Source organism: Erithacus rubecula, assembly GCF_903797595.1.
Source record: "Erithacus rubecula genome assembly, chromosome: 14".
NCBI classification, from domain to species: Eukaryota; Metazoa; Chordata; class Aves; order Passeriformes; family Muscicapidae; genus Erithacus; species Erithacus rubecula.
In genome coordinates, this window is record NC_136666.1 from 1,640,470 (window position 1) to 1,656,710 (window position 16,241).

The 16,241-nt window shown below is 55.4% G+C and overlaps 3 protein-coding genes across 4 annotated transcripts in view; 1 reads left to right on the forward strand and 2 right to left on the reverse strand.

Annotated features, from left to right (window-relative positions):
• LOC306808144 (uncharacterized protein) overlaps positions 1-16,241 on the reverse strand; it is a 31,286-nt gene that overhangs the window by 4,064 nt on the left and 10,981 nt on the right. The gene's annotated exons all lie outside the window — the stretch shown is intronic.
• MAN2C1 (mannosidase alpha class 2C member 1) lies at positions 1,119-12,145 on the forward strand. The gene is made up of 26 exons (XM_079318366.1): positions 1,119-1,246; positions 1,614-1,739; positions 2,773-2,896; positions 3,136-3,206; positions 3,342-3,519; positions 3,961-4,150; positions 4,487-4,593; positions 4,677-4,787; positions 5,151-5,243; positions 5,344-5,460; positions 5,896-5,991; positions 6,245-6,390; positions 6,837-6,960; positions 7,116-7,237; positions 7,774-7,859; positions 8,326-8,496; positions 8,781-8,869; positions 9,023-9,117; positions 9,239-9,337; positions 9,528-9,684; positions 9,982-10,125; positions 10,213-10,322; positions 10,889-10,968; positions 11,059-11,213; positions 11,374-11,477; positions 11,553-12,145. Exons 1-26 carry the CDS (start codon positions 1,155-1,157, stop codon positions 11,668-11,670), a joined length of 3,105 nt encoding a protein of 1,034 aa, XP_079174492.1. The 5' UTR covers positions 1,119-1,154; the 3' UTR covers positions 11,671-12,145.
• NEIL1 (nei like DNA glycosylase 1) lies at positions 12,301-15,822 on the reverse strand. 2 transcript variants are annotated; one of them, XM_079318403.1, is made up of 9 exons: positions 15,314-15,822; positions 15,105-15,224; positions 14,883-15,006; positions 14,277-14,376; positions 14,027-14,145; positions 13,546-13,573; positions 13,154-13,227; positions 12,838-13,045; positions 12,301-12,660 (listed from the first exon to the last, which is right to left on the reverse strand). In XM_079318403.1, the coding sequence occupies exons 1-9, from the start codon at positions 15,739-15,741 to the stop codon at positions 12,641-12,643; spliced, it is 1,221 nt and encodes a 406-aa protein (XP_079174529.1). In that variant the 5' UTR covers positions 15,742-15,822; the 3' UTR covers positions 12,301-12,640. The 2 variants fall into 2 exon arrangements, with proteins under 2 accessions (XP_079174529.1, XP_079174530.1); XM_079318404.1 differs by having other exon boundaries at positions 12,302-12,660; positions 14,883-14,955; positions 15,314-15,821.

Genomic DNA, 16,241 nt, shown 5'->3' on the forward strand with positions numbered 1-16,241 from the left:
TCTCATGTGTCCTCTTCCATTCCAAAGGTGTCATGCATCTCCTATTATTTCCCTTTTTTTTTTTTTTATTCTGTGTATGCTCGAGGTGATCTGGAAGGGAAAATCTTCAGCTTGGAAGTACCAGCTGCTGCTGCTTGGTGGGACCCTACCTCAGGAGCCTGTGCCTGCTTGTCACTGAGCCAAGGGGGCTGGTGCAGGTCCCTGGGACACACAGTGGGGACACCTCTGCTGCTCCATCTGACACCCCAGCTCTGCTCCCAGCCTGTACAATAGCAGAGCTTTTCTTTTTTAAAAAAAAAAAAATTCTTTCTATTTGATCGTGCATTTTTGTATTTTGTAACATGACCCTTGGCCCCACAACCCATGTGATTTCTATACCAATGTTGTAAACTTGACTGTAGCGCAGTATTTCCATTAAAACATCAGGGTTGAGCATCGTGTACAGATTCTTCCTTCCCTCCTGATGATAATGACATTTTGGGGCGATTTGGAGGCAAATCAGGATACGGAGAGGAGGGTAAAGGATTGTTTAGGCTGAGGGACAGCGATGAGGGCGTTGCTGCCTTCTCCTCACCCAGGGAGCGCTCAGGGTGGGATAAGAATCTTCTCCCAAAGTTGACAAGCATCAGAGACACAACCATGGTTAAATGTTTTCAGCAGAAATAAACAAGAAACTGGTCTGTTCCCTCATGGAATCTCCCTCAGGGCCTCTGGGCACGCATCTCCAAGCACTCGGCGGGGAAGATCTCATATCTCCACCAGGGAGAGCTTGTGAGGACTCACCCACACAAACAACTCTGAGACGCGAGACGCGACCCCCCCACGGGCACAGTACCACCAAAAGCTGGTACTCACGTGGGCCCGAAGGACTCTCCCACCCGAGCCGACCCGAATTCCTGCACAACAGCCTCCCCGTACGGGATACGGGGTCTGGAAGCAGGGGAGCTGGAAGAGAGGAGGGCGATCCTCGGGGCCGCCCTGACCCGCTGAGGGACGGGCCGGCTCTTCGGGCGGGCTCCGAACTCCCGAATGGGCTCCGAACTCCCGAACGTGCTCCGAGAGGACTCCGAACGCCCGAACGGGCTCCGAGAGAGCTCCGAATGGGCTCGGCCGCGCCTGCGCATCGCGGGTCGGGGCGGGGTAGTGCCACCGCCATGGCCGCGATCAAGCACCGGCGGACGGCCCTGGAGCGAGTGGAGAAGTTCATCTCCGACACGTACTTCACCGACTGCAACCTGCGGGGCAGGTGGGCGGCGGCGGGGACTGTCCTGGACGAGCTCCGCTGTGTCCCCTCGGGGTGGAGATGCTGCCCCGGGGCGCTGCCGGTGCGGGGGCTCGGGGAGCTCAGTGGACTCGGGCTGAGGGAACAGATCTCACACACGGGCTGAGGGGACACATCTCAAACACAGTCCTTAGTGGGCATACAGCGTTGCCTTGGGGCTCCACGGCACAGCCCCCAGCCCTGCCCTGGCCACCAGGGGCCAACAGGGCGCTTTATTACCCAGCGATCTGTTAATATTATTGAGGGTGTTGGCAGGGAGGTTCAGCCATGGAAGCTCCCCGTGCCTGCTCCGTGCGGGACTGATCCTGTTCATGTGTCCTGGCCATCGCAGGCTTTTTGGGGACCGCTGTCCACCGGCATCGCTCTCCTGCTTCCAGACCCCGCGGCGCATCCCGTATGGGGAGGCTGTTGTGCAGGAATTCGGGCCGGCTCAGGTGGGACAGTCCTTCGGGCCCACGTGAGTACCAGCGAGATTCCTTGAGGGAACAGACCAGCTCGTTTCTGTTGAGAGCTATTTTTGTGTCTCTGATGCTTCTATTTGCTTGTCATGAAGATTCTTGTCCCAGCAGTGGTCAGACAAGATGCCACTGATGGGTTTCTCTGGGGTTCCAGAAGGGCACAGGTTAAATCAGGTGTGTGTATGGACAGGCAGCATCCTGGTGTGTGAATCCATCAAACTCATGGGCTGTCCCCACTCTGGGTTTTTCCCTGGAGGTCTGTCCTGGTTTGAAGGACAGGTGTCTTCCAATAAAGGCAGAAGCTTCTCTTTGAAATGGACAACGTAAATCCTCTTCCTCTAAAGTATTATTATAATTTTGAAATTAAGGGGCTCTCAGGCAAAGATATGGGAATTAGGAATAACAATTTTTTACTAGGAAAATTAAAATAGAAATGCAGTATTACAAAGAACAATCCCAAACCCTGCCAGAGTCAGAATCCAAGCTGACACCCGTCAGTCAGTCAGGGTGGTGGCAGCAGCCCCATTCAATGGTGGCTGCATCCTCCTGCAGTGGCAGATGTGGTTCAGCTGGAGCAGTGCTCCTGGAGAAGGTGCAGTTATGATGTGGAAAGGTCTGGCTTTCCTCTGGAATGCAGTGGACAGAAGGTGCCTTGGTGTCCCAAATCTCAGTTTTTCTCTGGGTAGGAAAGGCTTGGCTCCTGCCCTGGCTGGAGCATCTGCCAGTGGGATGATGGAATTTGATCAGTCCCACAGTGGGGCTGAATGGGGCAGCAGCAGATGATATCTCCTGGAGGTAGGATGGGCTGTGGAAAGATAAAGATGATTGCCCCAGCTGGTTTAAAGCTGGCCCATTAGCAGAGAATATGTGCCAGGAGATAAGGAAATCACTACCCCCCACCTGGCTGTAACAGATGGTGGTAGAATACACATTGCTGGCTACATCAACCCAACACAAGGGCTCTGAGGAAGTGTGCTGTCCCTCAGGAGAAGGTCAGACAGTGGACTGAGGTTGCTGTTTGCTCTCTTGCAGATGGGAGACGTGCTGGTTTAAAGTGGAGCTGAGCATCCCCCCGGCATGGGCAGGGCGAGAAGTGCACTTCGTCTGGGAGAGCGATGGGGAGGGCATGGTGTGGCGAGATGCCCAGCCTGTGCAGGTATGGAGACAGGGCTCAGGGGACTGCCAGGTGCCCTGCCGTGCACAGAGTACCCTTGGCAGCCCTACCATGTTCTGTGGTGGTGCATGCAGGGCTCTTTTCCTGTTCTTGTGCCAGGAATTATCCCACAGCATGTGAGACCAGCCCGTCTGTCCAGCTGGACTTTGGGGTATCTTATCCTGCCCATCCAGCCTGCTGTCATGGATTTCTGCTGACATGTGCTGAATCTTCCTGTGCAGGGATTGACTAAGGAAGGTGAGAAGACCAGCTACATCCTGACAAGAAGCCTGAAAGAGTCGGAGCCCCACAGGTGGGTTCTCAGCCAAACCAGAGCCCCCACTGCTTGGTGCTGTTGGAAGCTGAGAGGCTGAGGACACACACGTATCCTTGTGTGTGTCCTGGTGCTTGTGGCCTGCTCCCTGAGGTTTTCCTCTTGTCCCCACAGCCTGACTCTGTATGTGGAGCTGGCCTGCAATGGGCTCTTTGGAGCTGGCAAGGGCAGCATGATCGCCCCTCCGGACCCAGACAGGAGGGTTACCCTCAGCAAGGCTGAGCTGGTTGTCTTCAACAGAGATGTTTATGAACTGCTGGTGGATCTGGAAATACTGCTGGACATGGCTCAGGTCTGGGAGCTCCTCTTCCCTTCTTTCACCTTTTCCTCAGCTTCACTGTATTTCCTCCTCCTGCTGTTCCGTGACCTAAGACCTTGGAAGAGAAAGTGTTTGTTGCTTCTGCTTTAGCACAATTGACATTATCTGGACTTGATGATCTTTGTGGGTCCCTTCCAATTCAGGATATTCTAGAGCAGGAGAAAACTGAATTGAGAGAAGCCACAGGTGTTTTTTCATCCACTTTCTGCTCCAAAGCAGGATGTGTTAACCATGAAATGAGCATATGTGGAACCTGGATTTGGAAGGCATGTGAGAAAAGGCACAAGGCTGTGTTTGTGCAGCAGAGACATGGTGTTTACCTGTAATGACTGCCTGAGATAGATGTTGGAAGGAGGTGGCAGGTTCTCCTGGAGGCAGGTGACATCTGGGTTGACTCATTCCTCTCAACCCCAGCTCCTCGGGGAGGAAAATCAGAGGAGTTTCCAGGCACTGTACACTGCCAACCAGATGGTCAACGTGTGTGATGTTACGGAGCCCTCCACCTTCCCTGCTGCACGGGACCTGGCTGCAGCCATCTTCAGCCAGAGGAACGGCGAGAGCCAGCACACCATCCACGCCATGGGACACTGCCACATTGACTCTGGTGAGAGCAGCACAGCCCTCCCTCTCCTCTCACCTGGAGGCCAGGGGGTGCTGCCCAAGGGGAGAACAGGCACAGGATACCATGCCTTGAGAGATGGGAATGGGACTTCTGTGCTGCCACACAGCTGGGGTGATGCTGGAATGTGGGTCTGGCTGGCTGTGCACTTTGGAACACTGATGGGATCGGGGATGAGGGATGAATTACAGTCTGCTGCCTTCCACCTGGTGGGTTCCACCCCTTGATTTCCCATCCCAGGAAGGGTTTCATTGAGGCTCCAGTTCTGTGAGGAGCTTGTGTTAGGTAATAACTGTGGTGGGGCCATGCCTGTCCCTGCAGCCTGGCTGTGGCCGTATGAGGAGACCATCCGTAAGTGCGCCCGGAGCTGGGTCACCGTGGTGCATCTGATGGAGCACAACCCAGAGCTCACCTTTGCCTGCTCCCAGGTGAGTGATCTCCCTCTGGACTCCTGCTCTCCAGCAGAAGGAGGGTGTGGGAGGAGCTGGGGCTGATCCCTGTGCTCTGGCAGGCACAGCAGTTCGAGTGGGTGCGGCGCTCCTACCCTGGGCTCTATGCACGCATTCAGGACTTTGTGGCCAAGGGACAGTTCATTCCTGTTGGAGGCACCTGGGTGGAAATGGTAAGTAGAACAGTGAGCCTGGCTTGCCACACCCTCCTCTTACCATCCTCTGGGACCTGGCCTGATGCTGCAGGGGAAGGCAGAGCCTTTGCTGAGCCTCTCTGGTTACTGATGGTCTCCAGGCCTAGGAACAGCAGCTGTCTGAAGTGTCCAGCCTAGCAAAAATACAATCCTCCCAAATCATTCCTTGAGAAAGGAGCTTGGGACTCCCTAGTGTGCTCCTCCTTTTTTCCTCTTCTGAGCCCTGCTGAGGTTCCCCCTATGATCTGCCAGGTTAGGTGGGTGGGTATGGGGGTCTTTCAAGATCTCTCCTTCCCTGATGCCTGGCTTTCTTTCCTCATGGACTCTCTGTGCCTTCCCCAGGATGGGAACCTGCCCAGCGGGGAGTCCATGGTGCGGCAGTTCCTCCAGGGACAGAGGTTCTTCCAGGAGCAGTTTGGCCGGATCTGCTCAGAGGTGCTTGTTCTTTCCCATCACACTTTCCTTGCCCACCATCCCCTTCCTCCATGAGGTTGGGCTGACCTGTGTGTGTCCCTCCTGTCCCCCATGCTCCCAGTTCTGGCTGCCAGACACTTTTGGATACTCGGCCCAGCTGCCCCAGCTGATGCGTGGCTGTGGGATCCAGCGCTTCCTCACGCAGAAGCTCAGCTGGAACCTGGTGAACTCCTTCCCGGTGAGCTGTGCTTGCCCTCTCCCCAGGGGATGGACAGGTGGTGCTGGATACTTCTGCAGGGCTGGACCTGTTGGTGCCCCAGTTCATCCATTCAGCTAACACAGCCTTTGCTTCCAGAAGCCACTAGATTTTGGTGGCAGTGATGTCCTGTCAGGCTTTAGGGAAGAGAAAGGATATGATTAGAGGTCCCAGCCAGGACCCCTGGCCTTAGTTATTCCTTCTGATTCCAGATGGGAAACAGTGACTTGTGTGGGAGTCCAACAGACAACAAATCCAGCCCCTGCCCTTGTGGCATTCTCTGTTCCTGTCCTCTCCTTGAACTGATCCATCAGAGCATCCTGCATCTCCCTGGAGAGAAAGTGAAGGCCCAGTTTGAATCCTGAAGAGGCTCTGAAATGCCCTTGTGCACCACATTTGCCTTTCTCTCCCCTCCAGCATCACACCTTTTTCTGGGAAGGCATTGACGGGTCCCGAGTCCTGACCCATTTTCCCCCTGGTGATTCCTATGGGATGCATGGGCGAGTGGAAGAGGTGAGTGAGGTTGCAGACCTGCATGAGAAGGGCAGTGCCAGTCCCCTGGGGGCAGGTATGAGGCTCCTGGGAGAGGGCACTGCCTGGGAAGCATAGTTGGACAAAAGCTGTGTAGGTACCTGGCTCCAAGATGTGCTTTGTGCTGGGGAAGAGGTGCAAGACTGAGCTTTGCACCCTAAAGACTGACCTGGCTTTCTTGTCTGGAGCTGGGGCTGGGTGCCAGGGGATTGCAGCTGCCCCAAAATCCCTCCAGATACTGAAAACAGTGAAGAACAACAAGGACAAAGGCCGAGTGAACCACAGCGCATTCCTCTTCGGCTTTGGAGATGGAGGAGGGGGACCCACACAGAAGATGCTGGATAGGATGAAAAGGATGAGTGACACAGATGGGCTGCCCAGGTGAGAGGAGAGCTCCCATCCTCTCTTCTGGCAGGGGCATTTGCTTTGAGCCAGGCCTGGCCTTTGGCAGTGCCAGAAGAAAAGGAGAAGGGCAGGGAGATGGGCAAACAGAAGGCTGGGAAGGATTTTCACGGGGATGGAATCTCAGCATCATCAAGAGCTGTAAGAACAGCTCCACAGGGAAGCCATGGACTGCTTGTGACCCTCAGGAGAGCTGTGGAGTGAATGACTAGCTGTACCTGGTGGCCACCACATGCTGGGGAATGTCTACAGGAGAGGGATAGGGTCACAGTGGAGCAGGACAGGGGTAGGAGGAGGGTGAGGGGAACACTTTGTATGGTTGTGTTGCAGTTTCTCAGGCCTGTCACCTTTGCAGCCTGGATGCACCATTAGCCACATCACAGGCTTCTCCCCAGCTCATCACTGCCTGTGTGTCTGTCCCACAGGGTGAAGATCTCCACTCCTGACCAACTCTTTTCTGTCTTGGAGAAGGAGTCATCCCAGCTGTGCACCTGGGTGGGAGAGCTTTTCCTGGAGCTGCACAATGGCACCTACACCACGCAGGCCCAGGTGAGGCTCCCACTCCCAGCAAGGGGACCATGCAAACTCAGCTGCAAGCAACCAACCCTCCTGCACTGGAGCTGGGATTCTGCTGCTGGTGTGAGAGATCCACTCCCAGCTACACATTTCCTGAGCATCTTCCTTCTGTCCTTAATTGGCACCAGATCAAGAAGGGGAATCGGGAATGTGAGCGGATTCTCCACGATGTGGAAGTGTTCAGCACCCTGGCTATGGCTCAGGACAGAGAATTCCAGTATCCTGCCAGCCAGCTCCAGCAGCTCTGGAGGTGAGGGAGTGTGGGACCACTGGTGGTACTGGGGGAGAGTTCAGTGCTGCAGCACTGTGTATGCACAAACCCCTGCCATCAACTGATTGTGAGCTTGCCTGAAAAGAATTTGCTGCTTTGCTTGATTCTCCTGCTGAAAGATAACTCCAAACCCTCACTACTCTGCTGTCTGGAAGCTTCATTTCCTACCTCAGCTTATACCTCCCCAGTTTTGACTTGTTTGAGCTTGTGCAACAACGTATCTCATAGCCTTGAGGGGTAAAAACAAATAGCTCTTCCTGCCAGTGGTTGTGGTTTACCGAGATGACAGCTGACAAGCCCTAACATAAAGGGATTTAAAGGATGCTGTGGAAAAAATCCTTTTCTCTCAAGTGGTGGGTAATGGGGGAATAAGGAACAGTTATTAAGTTTGTCTGTCTTGCAAGCAGGGCTCTTGTTTGAAAGAAGAGCTTATTCTAAGCCAGCAAAAATCCCGTGCTCTCCAGATTTCTTCCCTGGTTCCTGATTTCTTCCCTAGTTTCTGCTCTCTATTCCAGGTTATTGTTGCTCAACCAGTTCCACGATGTCCTGCCAGGCAGCTGTATCCAGCTGGTGGTTGAGGATGCCCTGCAATACTACACAGGTGAGCAGGGAGCTTGGCTAGCAGGGCCCTCATCTGTGGGAGCAGCTCCTGCCTGGTGGGGCTGTGGAGGTGCCAACCCTGGGCTGCCAGGGCCAGCCTCAGCAGGCATGGCTGAAATAGTGTTCAATTAGCAGGGGAGCCAAAGGGTTGAGAACCATCCCAGTTTTTTGACTCCAGCTTGCTGCTGGCTTGCCAGGATAGACTCCCACCAAGGTTTGTTTCTGCCTGCCCAGGGATGCTTGCAGGAGCTTCATTAACCAGAATTTTCCAGCTGAGCTGGCACAGCTCATTGTAATCTTGTAATAACAAAGTTCAGAATAATTATACACTTGAATTACTACTAATAGATAATCATAATTAATGATAATTAGCAATTGTTAGCTTGGAAGGAGATAAAGGGTGTGTACATTGCACGGGGTCTACCAGAAGCTCTCTCAGATCCAACTCATGCCCTTTTATTGCCCAGAGATCCGCAGGGCTGGTGCTCAGCTGCAGGAGGAAGCTGTGGAATCCCTGTGCAGGGATCTGCTGCAGCCTGAGGAGGGGAGCACTCAGAGCACCCTTGTGTGGAACACACTGTCCTGGGAACGCACCGAGGTGATCTCCAGGCCTGGGCCAGACGGAAAAGAGACTTTGGGTATGTCTGACCTGGGAGTAGCTCTTGTGTCAGAGTTCCTTACAGGGGCAGAGATAGTTAAAAGGGAAATGCTCTGCCTCTCCCTGCCCTGGGGAGGACTTTATTGACTGTTTGATTTATTCTTTGCACAACTTGAAGGGGGATAAAGTCCCCTAAAGCATGCATGAAGAAGAGGAGGGTATGGGAGGAGGTGGTAGATCAGACATGACAGCAGCAGGGCAGTAGTTGTGTGACTTAGGGTTCAGTCTGGGGCGAGTGTTGGAACAGAACCTCTTTCTTTCCAGCTCTGGTGACAGTCCCCAGCATGGGCTATGCTCTAGTGCAGGAGCCATTGCACCAATGCACTCCTCAGCCTGTGGTAGTGCTGGAAGGGGTAAGCACAATGCAGATTTCCTCAGGTCTGTGTTCCCCGTGTCAGAGGTTGTTTGAGGAGAAATCTAAGGAGTCCACATACTAAATTTGCAATGGGGACATTCAGCTCCCACAGGTGTGGGTCTGTGACACCTGTTTCTGGCCTTTTCCGAAGGATGAAGGCTTAATTGTCATGGAGAATGGGGTAATTTCTGTCTACATTGACACCATGGGGCACGTGGTCTCACTTCAGCTGATGGACTCCAAGAGGTCTGTGTCTCCCAGTTCCTGTCCTGAGCTCCTCCAACCTTTCCCAGTACTCCTCACTGTGCCCCTCTCTCCACTGCCAGTCCTTCTGATGCTGCTGTTTGCCTGTCCCACTTTCTTTCAGAGAGTCAATCGCAGGCAATGGCAATCAGTTTGCACTCTTTGATGATGTTCCACTGTACTGGGATGCCTGGGATGTCATGGATTATCACTTGGAAACCAGGTAGAGGAGCAGTGCATGCAGCACGTGGATTTTGGCTTTGCCCTGAGATTCTTCCCTCCCTGTCAGTCCTAGCTGTAAGAGAGCATTCACTCTGGAGAAGTGAGTGCTTGCTGTGTGTGTGGCTGCATTGGGATTTGGGAACCTGGATCTACCAGGCTGAGACTATCTCTGCCTTCATTCCTTTCTCTAGGAAGCCAGTGACAACGGTGCTGGAGGGTCCGAAAGTCATCCTGTGTGGGGGCCTGCGGGGAAGTGTGAGGTTCTCCCTGAAGGTTGGGAGAAGCAGCACCTTAACCCAGGAGATCATCCTGGATGCCATGTGCCCATACGTCCGCTTCCAGACCCAGGTTTGGCCTGTGGCTGCTAACATCCTGTGCAGCTGGGAGTCAGGGGGCTGAGCCTTGTGCCTGAATTATATCCCCCCTCCCTGTTTTCTTCCTTGGAGTCCCCTGCTGCCTGTCCTTCTCTGCAGAAAGCAGCCCAAGGCTGGGGGTCCCAAGGGACAAGGGTGGAAGAGTGTTCATCCGTGTTGAGACTCTGGTGTGTTTTTGTTGTAGCTGGCATGGACTGTCTGCTGCACACCAGAACACAAGAAGTCTGCCTGTCAGTCCCCCATGGTGACACCCTTCTGCTGCCACATTTAGGTTGAGTGGAAGGAGGCTCACAAGTTCCTGAAGGTGGAGTTCCCTGTGGCTGTCCGGAGCACAAACGCCACCTACGAGATCCAGTTTGGGCACCTGCAGCGGCCAACGCACTGGAACACGTCCTGGGACTGGGCTCGCTTCGAGGTGAGAGAGGAGCTGCTCTGCTCCTGGGGCCCAGCTGCTCCTGTTCCAGCTCCATGTGAACACATCCCTGTGTTCACCCTTCTGCAGGTGTGGGCTCACAAGTGGCTGGATCTCTCTGAGCATGGCTTTGGGGTAGCTCTGCTGAATGACTGCAAATACGGGGCATCGGTGCACAGGAACATCCTCAGCCTCTCCCTGTGAGTTAGGGATGGGTGAGGGGAGAACTGCTGTGGGTACTCTGCCTTCTGAGGTGTCTCTTGGAAGTCAAGGCAACACCTGCTCCTAAATGACCTTAGTTATAACAAGGAAATAGTGGGTGGGTGGCTGTTTTCTGAGAATTTGGCTGGCTTACATTACCTTAGTCAGTTAGGACTAATTCCTGTGAGCTGTGCTCAAAGATAATTCAGGAGACATCAGATTTATATTTGTAGGAGGTAGTTTTTCTGTTCCTAACCAAAACATACCCTAGGAAGGGAGGCTTAAGGAGAGGAAAGAAACAGGGCTGTTAATGTTATGGATGCATACAAAGCTAAAAGAAGCTGTTTGAGTTTGGCTCAGTCACAATTTTCACAGGATGACACCCCAGGTTTTTAGCTTCTGGGACTGTCCAAGGTCTGTTTGCTGCTGTATGTTTGCTTCTACTTCAGGGCTCGGTCTCGAGGTAGCGAGGGAAGCTGTTATCTTGTCACAGTGCTCTGGCTCTGCTCTGGGTGACAGTGGGTTCTGCCAAGGCACCAGTCTCACTAACCTTATGTTGCCTTAGGCTGAGAGCACCCAAGTCCCCTGATTCCACAGCAGACATTGGGCTCCACCAGTTCACCTATGCTGTGATGCCTCACCAGGGTGAGTGACAGGCAGAGCTGTCCCCATGGGTCAGCAGGGTGGGAGATGAGTGAGCCTCAGGCTGACTAGAGAGAGGTTTTTGTGCTGCAGGTTCCTTCCAGGAGGCTGGTGTGATTCAGCAAGCCTACAACTTGAATTTCCCCCTCCACGTGCTCCCAGCCAGCTGTGCCAGCTGTGCCCCATGCCCAGCCTGGAGTGCCTTTTCTGTCAGCTCTCCTGCCATCGTGCTGGAGACTGTGAAGCAGGCAGGTGCTGGGGTAGAGGAGGGGAGGGCAGAGGGTCTCTGGTGCTGTTGTTGAGCAGAGCATGCTCTTTCAGCCACACTCAGTGGTGGTCAGGCTCAGCTGGGCACAGCAGCTTCTGCTGGGGAGGCTGTGCCTGTCTCATGTGTCTGAACTCCCCCAGGCTGAGGACAGAGCTGAGGCTGTGGTGGTTCGGCTCTACGAGGCCCATGGCAGCACAGTCACCGCCTGGCTCCAGACCTCCCTCCCCGTTCAGAAGGCTGTGCTGTGAGTCCCTGCCACAGGGCTGGGGGTGTGTGGGCATGGAGATCAGTCCCTTCAGCCTTGTGCTTTGCTCCCCAGCTGTGACCTCCTGGAACGGCCCGTTGGATGGGGCTCCCTGCCACTGGAGAAACAGGGCCTGAGGCTTTCCTTCACACCTTTCCGAGTGCTCTCCTTGCTCCTGGTCCTGAGGTCCTGAGCTGCTGACACCAGACCTCAGCCCTTGCTGGTGCTGCAGCCACCTGGACCAACACAGCTCAAATCACACTGAGCCAAGAGTTGTGCAAGGCAGCAGTTGCAGGGAAGGGCAGTGTCCCTGTGTCCTGCACCCCAGGGTCAGAGAGCAGTGATTGAACAACCCCACTCCTCAGGGAAGGAGGACACCTGCCTACTGCCCAAGCAGTCTTGAATGAGTTCTGAGATCATTTAAATGTGGACAGAGGTGCAGACAGGCTGGTGGCCCTGCACAGGCTCTGCTCCAGCTATAGAGGTTTGGAAAGCAACAGCTTCCACAGTGATTCCTGTGTCACAGCCTTGTCTAGCAGTGAGTGTAAAAACTAACTCCACTCCTTCCCTTCTCCCCCTGTCTGCCCCTTGCACTGCCCTTGCAAAAAGGAAACACCAAAAAAAATCAAGAGAATTAAATTAAAACAATCTCAAGCCTGTTTTCTTAACTTGTTGGAGTTGCTCTTTTAATGGCTGCACAAGCAGGATCTCACTCCTGGCATTGGGGAGGCTGAATTCACCATTTTTTGGGGGGGATGAGGTGGAGGAGGTCTGCTCCAGCATCTGTGGGGAAGAGGCTGGCACAGAGGGTTTTATCCTTCACATGAAAAGGCATGCACAGTGATTTCTACACAAAATACTTTATTAGTCAGCTAAAAACAGTGAGTGGAGCAGCAGCCAGAAAGAGAAGAGGCAGAGGGAAGGGTCAAAGTCCAGCACAACATGGGCTCCTGGCCCTGTTTCCCAGACAGCAGGAAAAAGCCCCATCACCAGCCTCAGCTTCTCCCTCCCACACTGGCAGGATGCAACAGTAGCAAAGAAATGTGAGCACAGGTACAGAGCAGCTCCATTTGCACCAGCACTAGCCTTGGTCTGTGGCCAGGCGCTGCCTGAGCTCCTCTTGGCCCCTTACTTGCCCCTCAGGAGGTGGCAGCAGGTGACACTCACACAGCAGGGGCTGCACCTAGAGAAGGAAGAGGGAAATGAGGCGTCAGAGGGCAAGGGGGTGTCTGGCTCTGCCCCATGAGCTCCTCTCCTGCTTTTTGGCACTCCTCAGCCCCCTTGCTCAAGGGGAGAGTCCAAGGGAGCTCTCTCACAGCCCCCAGGTGTGCACCAAAGGCACAGGGACTGCCAGTCTCACCTTTGCCCCTGCGAGCAGATGTCCGGCGGCTCCTTCTGACACTCAGAGGCACCTCAGGCAAGGCTGGATCAGCAGTCACTTTCTTCCTTCCACGAGCACGTCCCTTCCTTGGCCCATCAGCCTCCTCTTCCTTCTCTTCCTCCTTTACCTCTGACTTCAGGGGTTTCACTGCAGCCCTGCGGCGCTGTTTGGAGGCACGTGGGGTGACCTGGGTGGCCAATGGGGGAAACTGTGTAGGATCATCACCATGAACTCAGAGCAGCCTGAGCAAGGCACGGGCAACAGGACAGGCAGACACAGGCACAGAGCTGCTCACCTTGGGGCTGGGTGCCTCAGGGTCTGCCTTTACCTGGGGGCTCTTTGTGCGGGGTGTCTTGCGGGGTCTCTGCCCTGTGAGAGAGGATGTGCCCAGGTGAGGTGGGGTGAGGCAGAGCCTGCACCCCAAGGGACCAGCCATGGCACAGTGAGCTCGCAGGGATGCTGTTCTGAGGAAGTACAGGATGAAAAACCATCCAGCAGCTGCACCCAGGTTTGGATACTGGTAGGAAGCCTTGGGGACAAATTGCTTCTGTCACAGGCCTGTCAGCACCCCAGAGAGAATGGCTTTGTTCCTGCTTGTGTCTTTGTGCTGCACAGCAAGAACAGGGTTTCCCAGGCTCCAGCCCTCCCCAAGAGCAGGAGTGGGTCCCACAGGAAGGGGAAACTCACCTTTGGGAGCCATGGGGCCAGGCTCTCCCTGTAAGGAAGGGACAGAGCATTGACTGGGTGCAGACATCCTGCAGGCAGCAGCAGCAGAATCCCTGCCCCTTCTCCATCCTGCAGCCATTGCAGTGAGAGGGAAACAACCACGTTTCCCTGGGAAGGCAGGGGAATCAGGCTTGCTCTGCTTGCCCTGTGCCTTGGGGACTGTGCCATCAATCCCTGTATGTGCAAGGCACCAAACACAGGGTCCAGGAGGGAAAAATCAGGGCTGCCAGACCACACAAAACCCCCATTCCCTCCATCTGCTCCAGACTGCTCACCATCAGCTGGCTGCCCACTATACAGGAGGCCCTTGTCACCTCCATTCCCAGCAGCTTGATGGAGAGGGAGACCCCCCAGGCACACAGGGTAATGGGAGTCTCAGCAAACAACACAGGCTGGTGTTGCCTTGTTTGGGGGAGTGGTTTGGGGGTTCCCCAGCTCCTACCTGGAACCATATGGTCCTGCCACTGCGGTCACGCAGGGAGCTCATGCCAGGCACCAAGTAACACTGCAGCCAGTTCTTGAAGGCAGCGTAATTATCCGTGTGCTCGGGGTCCAAGAGCTCTGGAAGGGGAGAGAGCGAAAGGGCAGAATCAGAGCAGAAGCTGTGATCACCGTGTCGGGTGTCCCCCCAAACCTCCTGGTGCTGAAATTGGAAATCCCCATCCTCCCTGCTGCCTGTCTTGTCCCCTCACCTGCCGTGATGACCTCCTTGGGCACGGTGTGGCATAACTCCAGGAGATCTGGGTTCTCTTGCCTCAGCTTCACCTTCTTGCTCAGTGTCAGGGAAGGATCCTGCAGGCATGGAGAAGGGCAGAGAAGTCACCTGCCAGCTCCTCTGCTTCCTCAGCTTCTATCCTCCCATCTACTTTCCCATCTCTTACCCTCCAGAGGATGAGCTGCCACACTCTCCACACACACAACAGCCCTGAGCTCACCACACATCAGGCTTTCAACTTAGCTACAGAGACATGAAAGAGGGCTAACACACAAAAACACCTCCAGCAGGTCGTGGAATTTGTTTTCAGGCTTATTTAAAACAGCCACTTCCTCTCCCCCGAGGCCACAAGATCAGCCTTGGGCCTTACTGCAGCCGTCCATTGGAGCTCTTAAGCTTGCAAGGTGTTTGTTTCCCTCACTTCTACCTCTTCATCCACCCCAAAATCACTTCTAGACTTCCTTAGGGCAGAAGACTGGAAGAGCTCATCACAAAGGGCCACAGGCAACCAAACCCCTGCTTCTGGCATCTGTCTGGAAACCTGCTGCTTTCTGAGCCTGTGAAAGCACCTGGTATTCCCCACCTTCTTCCTCATCTCCTGCTCCTTCAGGGCCTCCAGCACGGTCCGAGCTTTTTCAAAGGGAGGGATCTTCAACCTGAGTGGGTTACACACAAGCCTGAAGCCTCGCTTCTGGCACTTCCAGTGTCTACCAGGTGAGGAGGCACAGCCGGCTTAGCCACGCTCCAGCAAACTCTCAGAGACTAAACCTCCGTGGCAGGGCAGCGGGGGCTCAACCCACCTTACCTGTACAGGATCTCAGCACGCAGGTAATTCCCAATTCCATTGAAATACTTCTGGTTTAAGAGGGCCTCACAGATGGGCTTGTCAAAAGCTCTGTCATCAAGATTCTTCAGCACATTCTCCCTGCAAGAGAGCACGGGCCATCAAGAAGAGCCACCCGGACATGTCCGTACAGGAAAAGCAGCCAAAGCCAAGCAGGGGGCGTTGCTCACCTGAAGGCCTGGTACTCGGAGATAACGCAGGGCCCCCGTTCCGCCTGCCAGGCATCCCCCAGGCGCCAGGAGCCGAAGCGCCGGGGGTCCACGAAGCAGAGGGCGCGCGGGGGGCTCTCCCGGGTGAGGAAGCGCAGGTGGGCATGGCGGGGCAGCTCGGCGGCGGGGCACAGCCGGAACGAGCCCGACATGCCGAAGCGGAACACCAGGTCCTGCGGGGGAGGCCCGGCGGCGGGGTCCAGCGCGCTCAGCGTCAGCCGCAGCTCCTTGCCCCGGGCAATGGCCGAGATGCTGTAGGCCTCGCAGCGGAACGGCACCTCCGGGCCGCGGCCCACGGGAGATCGCTCCACGCCGCCCGCGAACACCAGCGCTCTGCACGCCTCGTTGATGAAGCGCCCGGCCAGGTGCAGCTCCGGGCACTCGGGCATGGCCCCGACCGCGCAGCGCAGCGCGAACGCGCCGCCACCGCCGCCACCAGGAACGGCCCGCCCCCATTGGCTGCGCGGCCGGCGGTGCGCGCCCCCATTGGCTGCGCGGCCGGCAGTGCGCGCCCCCATTGGCTGCGCGGCCAGCGGTGCGCGCCCCCATTGGCTGCGCGGCCGGCGGTGCGCGCCCCCATTGGCTGCGCGGCCGGCGGTGCGCGCCCCCATTGGCTGCCCCGCGATATCGGAAGCCGGTGTCCTCTCCCTTTGCAGTGGTTCCCTTCTGGCACAGCAGGGACCAGCCCAGAGCCCCGCAGCAGCAGTTCTCGGAGTGGAAGTGCTACTCAGCGGTGGCACAAGGCACAGGTCAGTGCTCACAATGTCCTCTTCCCTGGGGCTAAAGGCCTCACGGAGGCTGTGCCAGGACAAGTCGAACCACATCACCTAAAGAACTGTGTCTAGACCTGAGATCCCCTTACAAGGATTACTATGGCTCTAGGTACACA

Excerpts from the sequence above, each read along its gene's own strand:
- MAN2C1 (XM_079318366.1), top strand. The coding sequence starts at position 1,155 with ATGGCCGCGATCAAGCACCGGCGGACGGCCCTGGAGCGAGTGGAGAAG. Across the intron at positions 9,338-9,527 it reads GATTATCACTTGGAAACCAG|GAAGCCAGTGACAACGGTGC; the intron begins GTAGAGGAGCAG and ends TCCTTTCTCTAG. Across the intron at positions 10,126-10,212 it reads GGGACTGGGCTCGCTTCGAG|GTGTGGGCTCACAAGTGGCT; the intron begins GTGAGAGAGGAG and ends ACCCTTCTGCAG.
- NEIL1 (XM_079318403.1), bottom strand. The coding sequence starts at position 15,741 with ATGCCCGAGTGCCCGGAGCTGCACCTGGCCGGGCGCTTCATCAACGAG. Across the intron at positions 15,225-15,313 it reads TCCGAGTACCAGGCCTTCAG|GGAGAATGTGCTGAAGAATC; the intron begins GTGAGCAACGCC and ends GCTCTCTTGCAG. Across the intron at positions 15,007-15,104 it reads CGTGCTGAGATCCTGTACAG|ACACTGGAAGTGCCAGAAGC; the intron begins GTAAGGTGGGTT and ends CTCACCTGGTAG.